A 12,992-nucleotide genomic window follows, 5' to 3' on the forward strand; every position below is an offset into this window, starting at 1 on the left:
AAAGATTTATCTACAAGATAACCTTAGATAAAGACATTAATAAACCAAGATAAATAGTATGTAAATACAAGCGAAAACAGCTTAGTAATAAATATTAGCACTTTCATTACTCGATAAATTAAAAATTATTAGTTTTTAAGCAGTGTATAATGTAAAAAAGAATACTCTCAATCGTTAAAATAAAGTTTAAAAGATACAATAGATGTAAACCTTAAAAACTATAAAAAACATTAAGTATACTATATTAACAAAATATTGCTTGTAAACTTTTTTGTTTACTTGTTTTGGCATAAACACATGCTCTGTACAAAGTGCATAAAAAATATGGGCAAAAAGTAAAAAATGTTTTACTTCTAATGGTTCTTTATTTGAAAATTATTTATATTATAAAACTTTCATTATTTGTATTATGAGTCTCTGCTTAAACCAAATAATTTTAAGAAATATATATGGGCTTTATTTTTCTAGAAGTTTTTAAAAGTTTAATGATAGTTTTAAAAGATTAAAATGTTATGTGTTTGTTGTATTATAATAATTCTTGCAATGCCAAGCTCAATACTTTCATTGGATTCGAATAGTGAAAATTTTATTGACCCTGAAATCAACATGGACTGTTCGGAGTTAGTAACGTCAAAGGGAATTCCCCATGAACGCCACAATGTCACAACTGAAGATGGATTTGTTTTGGGAATGGATCGATTACCAAGACCGTTTTCTAAAAAAAGGTATGTTTTAAAATTTTGTTAACAATATAAAATGTAGGTTATAAATCGGTTAAAATTTTAATATAATTTTATTTTAATAATTGATACCATTTGATAATGATACCATGCAGATAATAAACTGTAGATGTTAATTTAAAAATTTAAAAAACTATCAAGCTTTACAAAAAGGTTTTGTAAAAAATGCTTTTCCATTTTTAAAACTATTTTATATCTTACTACTTAGTTTTTAAATATTTTTTGGCTATATAAGATATTTATTTTTTAGATTAAAATAAAACAGTTAGGTTATATCACAAAATTAATCAAAAGAAAGCTATACATTCAAATTATAAAAGCGTTAGTGACTAGCTGATAACCTACTGACAAGCTACTATGTTATTTTTAATATAGTTTTTCAAGTTTTTAAATCTTTTATAACAATAGTATTATTTTTTATATTTTAAACATTTTTATTCGCTCATGTTCATTTCCTTTTTAATTGAATACAATTAATGTATTTTTTGTGTTTAATTTTAATTATTGTTATTTTTCATTAAAAAATGTGTTGTTTTTATTTTCAATATGTTTAAAAAAATTATATTTATACAAGTTACACGTTCCATAAATTAATTTATTTTTTTAGTACTTCATCTTTTGGAAATCCATTTGTAAACTGCAACGTATTCTTTTCATATCAAAAAACCATACCTTCAGCCTATTATTTCTAAGATTTTAGACGATTTAACTTTTACGAAAGCTCTTTCTGAATATAAAAAAGTGTTTTTTTTTTTGTTTTTTTTTCTAATTTTCATCAGCTTACTTTTATTTTATTTTCGTCTAGTCTAATAAATATTCTGATGGTTTTGTTTTAGTTTTTAAAGTTTTTTTTATAGTTTTATCTTTACAACAAAGTCTATAGTGACTAGAGTTTTTTTGGTGATTTTAACTTCACAAACAGGGTAAGTGTCACGAGTTAAAATTTATTTTTCATTTGATTTTTATTATTTTTTCTATTTTTTCTTTACTATCACTGTTACCCTTAACCCTTACCCTCAATCGATAACTTTTTTTCTTATTTTTCGTTTTTTTTTAATATATACATTTTTTTCTTTTCGTATTTAAAGGTTTTTACTTTTGCTATTACTGTTACCCCTAACCGTTACCCACGGTCGGTAACTTATTTTTTCCTTTTTTTTTTTTTTTTTGGTTTTATTAATTTTATTTTTTGTTGTTTTTTCTTGTTTTTTTCATATTTAATTTTTTCTTTATTGTTTTATTTATTTTTTTTTACTCTCGTGCAAAAATAACCCTTTGTAAAAAAGCGTCTCCGTGCAAAAATTTTGCTTCGTGCAAAAGTGTCCCTTTGTGGATATTTGACCCTTCGTGCAAAAGTGTCTTCGTGCAAAAATGTCCCTTCGTGCAAAAAAGTGTTAGTGAAAAAAAGTTCCTTCGTGCATGTTTGACCCTTCGTGGAAAAGTTTTTTCGTGCATATTTGACCCATTCACTCTCAAACAAGTGTCTTACTTACTTACAAATATATTAACATTTTTTAATTCGCTGAATTGAAAATAATATAAATTTTAATACAAAATCTAACTAGTTAATAATACCAAACAAATATTTGAGACATGATTCATTCAAAAACATTTTTATTAAGCAAACAAGTAAAATATATTTCCGCTAACCCTTATCAACTATTTTTGTTAACAACCAATTTAAAAATAAATGTTGAGTAAGTAAACAGTTATACATTTTACCAAAAAATACTTAGTTATAAAATTAAGCAACATTAACTAGAGATAGATTAACAGTTTGTAATTTCATAATTATAAATTAATTAGTAGTTTAACTAAAATAAGCATACGTACAAAAACAAAATAAAGTATGCGACAAACACATTTTATAACAAAACGAAACTTAAAACAACTTTTAAAGACTAAATTTATGAACGTACTGTTGCTTGCATAAATTAGGTCTAAACGTGTTTATCAACAAAAATTCTAAACCGCCTAGATAGTAATCATTACGTGCTTTAATTAAAATTGAAAAATGACTATTATTATAATTCTTTGAACAATCATAATCGGTTGATAAGCGTTCAGCAATCGCCAATGACCTATTAGATGGTTTATTAAAACCCGTGTCCATCCAACTTCTAAGGGATTTTGAAATATGTTAGTCTCTTTTAATATGAAATCTCCTGGACGTTCTGCTGATATACACACTATCACAGTGGCATTTAAACTTATAAATGACCTTACTTTTTTCCTAGATTGGCAGTGACATCCTTATAAATTCCATTCAAAGACTTCCTTGTACTTGGCTTACTCTTAGTTGTACAGATCTAAAAGTAGAGTTGATAATGTTTTTGACATTATTTTCAAGAGCTATCGCTTCTTTACCTAGGTATGGCAGTCTTAAATATATAGGGCATTTACTTGGTCGAAGTTTAAAGATTTTTCCAGTTCAAAGATCGTATTGTTTATTGTTTTACTGATGATATGTGACGGATAACCAAGAGGTCAAAAAACAATTTAATTTTATCTAATTCTTCCTTAAACAACTTCTTTGAACAAATCTTGTACGTTCTATTAACCAAAAGTAATTACCTTTCGTGGATGTTCATTCATTGCGTTCATTTATTGAGTTACTTACTACTAGTTAACAAAAACCAAATTTTTCTGGCTAATATATTCCTTTTCAGTCGTTTTGTTCTTTATCCTAAAAAGTTGACTTAGTTTCTTCTTTGGTTAACATAGCGTACAAGATTTGTTTAAAGAAGATGTTTAAGAAAGAATTAGATAAAATTAAAAGTATCCTTTATAGATAAATAAATAAAAGTATCCCTTAAAATGAGTATTAAAAGTAATCCCTTAGAAGTTGGATTGACACGGGTTTTAATAAACCATCTAATAGGTCATTGGCGATTGCTGAACACTTATCAACCGATTATGATTGTTCAAAGAATTATAATAATAGTCATTTTTCAATTTTAATTAAAGCACGTAATGATTACTATCTAGGCTGTTTAGAATCTTTGTTTATAAAAACGTTTAGACCTAATTTATGCAAGCAACAGTACGTTCATAAATTTAGTCTTTAAAAGTTGTTTTAAGTTTCGTTTTTTGCTTAATTTGTTTTACTTATTGTTTGTTTTATTTAATTTTGTATGTTTGCCTAATTTAGTTAAATTATTAACTAGTTTATAATTATCTAACTATAAGCTGTTAATCTACTTCTTATAAATTTTCGGGTTCCTTCAACTAAAATTAGTCATTATTAATAAGCTAATCTTAGTAATTTTATAAAAGTGTTTTTAATAACTATTGTCTAATGTTTTTGCTACAAGCTACCTTATAAGCTGTATAAAGTTATGTTTAACATTTAAAGAAACATACTTTATTTTGTACATTCAAAATTGTTGATTAGTAATGTTTTAATTACTAAAAGCTTTTTAAGTAAAAAATACTATTTTGCTAGAATTAGAAATATAAATTTACTTAAGGACTTATTATAAATAATTAAACAGGTATCCAGTTCTGTTGGTGCATGGAGTTTTAATGTCTTCGGACACATGGCTTGTTAACCACCGAAACCAGTCTCTCCCTTTCTACTTATGGGACCAAGGTTTTGATGTATGGCTAGGAAATGTTCGTGGCAACAAACACTCCCGCCGTCATAAAAACCTTGATCCAGATCAGGGTCAGTTCTGGCGATGGACTTTTGATGAGATGGGTCGCTATGATGTTACCTCGATGGTAGAGTATGTAACTAAAGTTACCAAAAAGAGGAAGGTCAACTATATTGGTCATTCTCAAGGCTGCGTCGTTCTCTTTTCATCCGTTATACAAAACCCTGATGTTGGACGGAAAGTAAACAAGTTTTTTGCGTTAGCTCCTGCAGGATACATTGCATCCATGACATCACCTATCAAATACCTCAGTCCACTCATAGAGACCATGTATATGACCAAATCTCTCTTCTCTTCAGGATCTGAGTTTCTTCCTTCTTTCAACGCTTCTTCATCATGGATTTCTCGGTTTTGTAGCAATTATCCTGCGCTTTGTGCCAATCCGTTGTACACTTTTGCGGGAAAGTCCCGATATGGAAACCTCAATGAAACAAGATTGCCGGTCTACCTTGCACATGACCCCAGCGGAACTTCATTACAAAATGTAAGCTTAAAAAAAAAAGTACAAACGTTTAACATACTTATTAGGGATATTTTTGAAAAAAATGCTTTTTTAATAATTTATATTGATTAAGACTGCGCGACTATTTTTAAAACTTCTTTTTGTATTTTTTTTTTCAATTTACATTAAAAAAAAACTTCGTTTGTTTGTCCAGACAATGTAGAGAAAGAAAGTAGCTATAGTTAGTATAAGTTTAAATAAGACAATTAAAACATTGTGATTATTTTTAATAAACTGTTTTGTACTTATAAGATTAAAGTTTGGCATAATGTTAATTGCACTTTGTAACAGTACAAAAACTTTTTATTTTCCTAGTAGTTAATTTTACGTTATCAAATTTTTTTTTTTTATAGCGTAACATTTATAGATCAAATCAGTTATTGAAAAAGTGTAAAAAAAAATTGAAAATAGTTTTAAGATTTTTTGTGACAAAGTTATTTAAATTATTTTGAAAATTACCAGTTGTATCAAACATTATTACTATTAAGATAAAACTGGATTTTGTTGTGATACAAATTTAGATTTAGATTAGATATATATTAAATTATATAAAAAAAATCATCTCATGTACTCTTTTTATAAATTTTTTGTTTATAACTTTGTGAATTTAACAAATAATTAAGGCAATGCACTGGATCCAGATGCAAAATGCTCCGAAGGACAGAGTTGAAATGAGTTTTCATGATCATGGAAACATGTGGAACATTTATGAGTACGGCAGTATTTGGCCTCCTACGTACAACTTTTCACTTTTCACTGGAATTCCCACTTACTTTTTTTGTGGAACAAAAGACAAAATGGTAACCTACAGAGATTGCAGGATGCTGTCAGAAGTCCTGCCTAGCATAAGAAAGCTGCACAAAATAAATGGTTACGCTCATGCCGATTTTTTGTATGCTGTCAATGCAGTAAAAAAAATTTACAGAAGGATTGCCAGACAAATGAGGTGACACTGAACTCCAAAGTACAGACTAGAACGTAATAAATAGTTTTCTTTCTTCAAAACGCTTTAAATTAAATATAAACTTTATATTTTGTTAAAAGTGTACACAAAGTTGTAAGCTTTGTTATTTAAATATCACTTTTTTTTGAAAAACGTTTTTCTCTTATCAAATGATCATATGCTTTGTTTTTTAGCAAAATATAAATAAAAAATATGTGGATGGTCAGGAATTGAATAACCTAACCAATAGAATAATAAAAACATTTAATTTAGAGAAAAATGTTTAAAAAACATAAACGTAGTAAATTAAAGTGTAAACTAAAAAAGATATAAAAAAAAATAAATAAGGGTTTTCCGAACTCGTTTTCATATTCACCCGTTTGGCAGAAAATTATAAAATAATCGCCCAATTTATACAAACCCAAGAATGTCTAGTGTAAGTTAGTTGATTTACTTATTTACTTTTTACCACCTTACTAGTTAATGGTCAAATACTAAATAGCAAACTAAGTTAATTAAAATGCAAGCTAAAAAATAAAAATTCCACAAATGCTTAAATTTCTTAAAATTCTCGTTTTTTCCCCTTACTAGCTATTGCCCTTAACTTAGAACAATCGTCCAAACGAGAACGACATCGCCACTTTCAGGTTTATAAAGATATACTTAACAGTTTTCTTTTACAAATGTCAATCTAACACTGATATAATTAAGGTATTCGAGACCTGATTTTGAAAGTTTTTGTTATATACAACAAATGTTTTTTGATGTAAATGAATAATCCTTAAACTACTACTACTGCTTACTTCTAAATTAGTTTACAGTAATAGTATAAAGAACATTTTAGTTTCTTTTGATCAAATCTGGCCGGCGGGCCATAGTTTGCAGACCTCTGGTATAATTAATAATTACCCAACAATCTATTTTGCTTTTACTAAGCTAAACTGTAAACTTTATAGCTATGAATGACAAAAAAACAAAGTACTTTTTAGTTTAGTACAACATTGTTTGTTTAGTGTAATACATCTAGATAATTTTTAGACTTTACATTAAATCAAAATTTAATACTTTTATATGTTGCATGCATTTTATTTTTTTAAAGTATTTGAAATTTATACTAGTCAAACTGTTCAATAAATTTTGTTATATTCATAATTTGTTGCACATTGAACTTTTTTTTCCAAAAATGAAATAATCTAATTGGATTTTTTCAAAAAAGTATTTAAAGTAATTGTTATGATTTTATAGGCTTGTAGTTTTGAAGCCTGCACTAGAGATTTTATTGTACTTTAAAATTGTAAACTTTAATTTTATTGTGAACAAATACGTTTTATAGTTTCATTTATTTGAAAACTTGTAAAAGAAACAAAACTATTCATTTAAAAAAATCTTCAAACATTCTTAACTTTGATAATATAAAAATCTTAAACTTAAAGGTAAAATTTTTCTTAAAGCTTTTTTTTTTTTAATTTTGACCAAAGCTGAAAATGATATAAACTTTTTTTTATACTTGGTAATAATCATGTTACTCTTCAATAAATTTATATACTTATATTGGTATTAACTTATTCTTTTATTAAAAAGTTTTGCTAAGAATTTTTCTAATTAGCTGAGTTATTTTTATAACTTTTTAAATAATTCAGTGATTGAGTTTTAAGAATTTATACTCACTTATAAAATACAAGACAAAGTTCTACATAAACTGATTTACTTAAAAAAAAATTTGACAAACTAAAAACAACAATTCAATGACTCGGAAAATTTTCTTCAATATAGTATTTATTGCAAGTTTATAAAGCTATACAAGCAGTAATACAAACATAATCCTATAAAAAATGAGTTAGCTTGATATTAATCGTATAAAACTCTATATTATTTTATCATACTTTACATGTTTTTTTTTATTAAATTAAATATTGTCTTCATTAAAGTTGATTATTAAAAAAATCATATAAAGTTTTGTATTTCAAATAGAAATAAATTACTTTTCTGCATAAACTGTCTATTTAGCTTTCAAACTCTTATGTCACACTAAGTACAGGAATTGATACCAAAATAAACTTAGTATATCACTAAAAACATATTTTATGTTAAGTTTTTAATGTTTGTAAAACGTATAAACAAGCAAACTTTATACTTTTTATAATTCGGTCAGGATTTTAGGACTTAAAATTTTTTTAAATATAGTAGAAAAAGTTTTGTAGATCATAGTTTCAGTTCTTTTTGTGTTTAACCAATGTTTTACCACAAAAATTTTTTGTTCAAGGTCATTAAAAATAGAAACTGTGCTTGAATATAATTGGCATTAGTGAAAATTTCTTAAGGCTTAAAAGAACAAAGGGTTGTTTTAAAAACTGTTTTTAATATCTTTCTAAACTACAAACTACTAACGACCTCTAGTAGTCAGTATTATTATTTAATTTTTATTCAAAGTTGTTATAAAAAAATGTGTTTTCAAAAAGTTTGTTGAAAGCATTATTTGCTTAAATTTTCAAATACTATAGTAACCTGTTATTTAAACTAATAAAGTTTTTTTTTCAAATTATACTAATCTGCTATATATTTTTATAAAAAGAATATTGATTAGCGAGCTATTTTAATAATTTTTTTTAAACAATTTAAAATATTTTTCATAGTTGATTCTTATTTATAACAAACAAACAAATCCAGTAAGTATGATCGAAGTATATATTTATTCAAGTTCTACTTATGATATAGCAATTGTTTTAAAAAAGCAGAAATTTTGATATTTAAAACTTAAGTTTTATAAAAACAACCTATCATTAAAAAAAGTATTAAAGTAATATAAATTAATTTTATAATAATTAATTGAATTCAGATCATTTTATGTTAACGAGTAGTAACTTATACAGACAAATTCTATAAAAGATACCAGTTGGTCACATTGTTGTGGCTAAATAACAACTTTTTTTCAAAACAAAGTCACTATTATCTAAGCTTTTTAACTCTAGCAGATCTTAAATCAATACTAAACGCATGCCGATTTAAGTGTCTCAATATGTTTTAGTAATGCGTACAAAATTAAAAATATTTTTTGTTGTTTTAAAGTTTACAATAAGTCATGTATGTAAAATAGAGTAAATTGACTAATATAATTGCTTTAACTAAAACAAAATGTTTTATACTGAAATTAAACTATTAACAACATTTATCTTTAACGAATAAATTTGAAATCTAATTTTTTTGTCGTTTACTGTTGACATAGTCTACATATGGTACATATTTATTTATATTCAATGTACTCAAAATAGTTAGAAAATTTACAGGAATACTGAACAAATAATATGGAGAGAGCTTTTCAGCAAACGGCTTTTTCACAATGAAACCTTTAGGAAAAAACACGTATAACAGGATTTTAAGTTTATTTTATTTATAGAAAATTAAGTACAAAAGTAACTTTAAAGTTTAAGTCAGTGTCTATCTGATCACAAATTGAAAAAATAGATATAATTTTGTATTATAAAAGACTTTTTTTATCTCAAAACTAAAATAGTCTTAAAAAAGGTTAGCAATATTAGGTTAATTACAAAGAAAGAATACTTTTATTAAAAAAAGATTAAGACATTACTTTATGGTTAAAGTTTAAATAAAAACCGTATTTTAAAATTTTTGGACCGTTAAAAAAGTTATGAAAATGTTTAAATTATATTTGAGTTTAATTTTTTCCCAAGTTTTGTTGTTATTTCTTTTCAAAAATTCAAAAAAAATCATTTTATACATGAAACGAACTAATATATTTTGTTACTTTACAAATAAGTACAAGCGATTGAATGTTTGCGGTGTCCGAAATAAAAGTTTTCCTAGAATAAGTACAGCGAATTTGTTTCCTATTGAAATGTTTTTTCGATACATTTGAAAAGATACCGGAGGAGATTTTAAAATAGAAATTTTATTACAATTAAATCAAACATTTCACTCGATTGCCTATTAACTCCATTTACATACAAAATGTTATGTATAACTACACATTTTTCTTAAATTCGATGTACTTCGACCATGTAAGATGTTGTGACAAGGAATCAGCTAAATGGTCAAATGCCTCTACTGTTTTTCACCTACCAATTTTTAGCTGCACGGGACACACCATTTATTCCTTTAAATACAAAAAAAGATGCATGCATTCTTTATTCCTTCACTCGAAAAAATTGTTTCCATCGTAGATTTTACTGTTTTAAACTAAACGCAAGTTTTAGTTCTATTCTTATATCCTTCATAATATAAAAAAAAAAAAACACATTGTATATTAATACGCATGCACCAAAGCCTTCAACGGCAATCGTAAAAAAGCTACAAATGTTTAAGTTTTAGTGATATGTTAGTACATTTTGATAGAAATTGTACGCTTGTAATGTCAAATTTGTACAAAGAAATTAATTTTTAAAAACTATTAAAAAAGTAAATTAAAGTTAGGAATAGTAACAGTAATAGCAAAAAAAAAATATTTACTAACACAACCAACTAGATACAAAATACCTTTTAAAACTTCCTAAACAAAAAGTTTTTTTTACTTAAAGTATTTTTTTACAAAATTTTTCTTATTGATATTTTTTCTGTGTCAAGAAAATAAGTTAATTGTCCTGGATAAGACTTAAAAGGCATCCGTGGTGTACAACTCGGTAACCGAAAGGTTTTTCGTGCACCAGGTTCTAGAAACAAATATTCTGAGCGTCTTTTTTTCAATAAACTGAAATAAATGCAAACAAATTAAAAAAAAAACTTTAACCTACTTTTAAAGCATCATTGCGAAGCATTAAATTTATGTAACATAAGTTAACATAATCATCAACACTTGTTCACGATAAACAGCAATTTATTAATGCTTTTTTAAAATTGTTTTATTTTATTTTCATTCTGTCTATAGTATTAAATGAATTAGAATTTATTTAAGCATGATCTTCTTCTAGAACATTTTTGTGCATCTAATTATTTTAGCGCTGTATCTTTTTCTAATAAATGTCAGCTAAACAGAAAATAAAACAATTTGTTATTTATAAAACTAAAAAAAAATCACTAAAATAACTTTTTCCTCGTTAATAATCCACCTAGTCAAATCGTTTAGTTTTAGTAAACATTAACTTGAATATAAAAGCTTGAATACGAAACAAATTAGATTATTAGTTTGAAACAAGCATTAAAAACTTTTATTTATATAATGTTTATTGAATAACAAAAATAACGCTCAAAAAGTTTGGTCCAAGGACCTGGTGGACAAAAAACTTTTCGGTTATCGAGTCGTACACCACTTGGATACAGTTTTACGTCTTGTCCAGGACAGTAACTGATTAGTACATATAAATTGTTTAGACCTTCTTTGTATATTAACTTTTGATTGATTCTTAAAAACAATATAAATTACAAATTAGAGACAAGAAAAAAAAGTATTTCTTCAATTTTAGACATTGTTAATAGAAATAATAGTTTGTTTAAAAAAATCACTAGTTAAAAGTTTAGAACAAAAACTAACAAACATTAGTAGTTAAAAATTAAGAGATAAGAACTTTTATGTTAAACTTGAATGTAAAGTTATTCATTTTAATCAACTTAATAAGAAAATGTTAAGTGTCATTGTGAAAAATTTAATTGTTTTGGGCAATAGTATTTTTATGTGATTTTTAAAAGACAAAATATCATAAAATATTTCAAATTAAATGTCAATTAAAAACATAGATTACTATATTATCGTCGTGGTCAAGTAGTTGAAATGGTATGATGAATTTTTGTAAACTACAGGAATCAAAATTTAAAAATAACAGGTAATAAAAATAAAGTATCATGGTAAAAATATGCGAAACCTGCTTTAATAATGTAACTTAATTTTCTATTGCTATTCATAAAAAAATAAATAAAATTTTTATTCACATAATTTTTTTTTTATAGAACTAAAAAAAAAGTCAAACTTAAACAAGATAAATATGTCCTAGACAAGATATTGAACTGTATCCGTGGTGTATGACTCAATGATCAAAAGGTTTTTCGTACACCAGGTTTCTAGACCAAACATTTCTAGCGTTTTTTTTCGATAAACAGTTCAATAACTATGTAAATTAATGTAAAATAAATTAGTTTGTTTTAGTTTAAAAACAAAGGGTAAAATAGTTGTCAGCTTTCTATTACAAACAGGCTTCAAAAAGTTATCAGTTTATACTGATATTAAAAAAAAAAACTTTTATCAGCTGTTTATAAAGTAGCGCACATTACAAAAGTAAAACGTCTTAATGATTACATGAAAAACACTTGCTTGTTGTTAATGCATTTGGTTGTTTATGTTCTTTGTTAGACATTTAAAATTTTAAAAACAAAACAAATATATCAAAATAACTAAAAATTTTAATTAAACAACGTTTTCATTAAATATTAAAAAAAATAATAAATATTTTTCATACTTTTTTAGAAGTCGCACCGGATCCAGTGCGCCCTTTGCCCAATAGATATGCAAGTGTTTATACTGCTATACAACATCTTGAAATATAATCAAAATAATTTTATTTCATTTATAATTTTAGATTTAAACACGACCTTTATTCTTAGTTGGACTGGTTATACTTTTTTTTAATTTTTTAGGTTTTTGTTTATTAAACTGACTACTGTTTAAGAAACTAAAATATCTAAAAAGGCATAAACTTGAAACAAATATATTATATTTTTATGTTTTATAAATCCAATTAATTTAGAATTTTTTATTTGAATTTTATTTATCTGTTTAAATTTGCATTTCAAACTGACTTCTTGATGCAAATTACAAATGAAACCACTCTAAAAGTGACTAGATTAAAATCCAAACCGTATTGTACATTGAATAGATGGGCCAGAAAAGTGCAAAAGGTCTTTTACAGAAACTTCACTGTAATTTTCTAGATGTGTTTTTAAAATTCACTTTCTATATTGTTGATGAGAGATAAGAGTAAATAAAGTTTTTTTTTTAAACAATTACGATTAAAAAGTTAAAACTAATACTTTTATAATTTTCTATAAACGATTTATAAAAAGCAAGAAAAAATTACAATTGTACATTTAAGTTTAATTTTTTTAATCTTTTTAACTAAGTTATAGCAATAGTATTTTTTTTTATACATATGTTTAATTATATTTAATAAAACTTGAAATAATTTTAAGAATAGACCGAGTTTTTTATT

General features: G+C 25.1%; 1 protein-coding gene across 1 annotated transcript; it reads left to right on the top strand.

Moving 5' to 3' along the window:
- The first annotated feature begins 473 nt into the window (after positions 1 to 473).
- Positions 474 to 6,987, top strand: LOC145842197 (gastric triacylglycerol lipase-like). The gene is made up of 3 exons (XM_082949599.1): positions 474 to 725; positions 4,235 to 4,880; positions 5,522 to 6,987. Exons 1-3 carry the CDS (start codon positions 508 to 510, stop codon positions 5,846 to 5,848), a joined length of 1,191 nt encoding a protein of 396 aa, XP_082805725.1. The 5' UTR covers positions 474 to 507; the 3' UTR covers positions 5,849 to 6,987.
- Positions 6,988 to 12,992: the final 6,005 nt, after the last annotated feature.

The sequence above is a fragment of the Thalia democratica genome, chromosome 8, assembly GCF_965202585.1.
Source record: "Thalia democratica chromosome 8, ktThaDemo2.hap1.1, whole genome shotgun sequence".
Lineage (NCBI taxonomy): Eukaryota > Metazoa > Chordata > Thaliacea > Salpida > Salpidae > Thalia > Thalia democratica.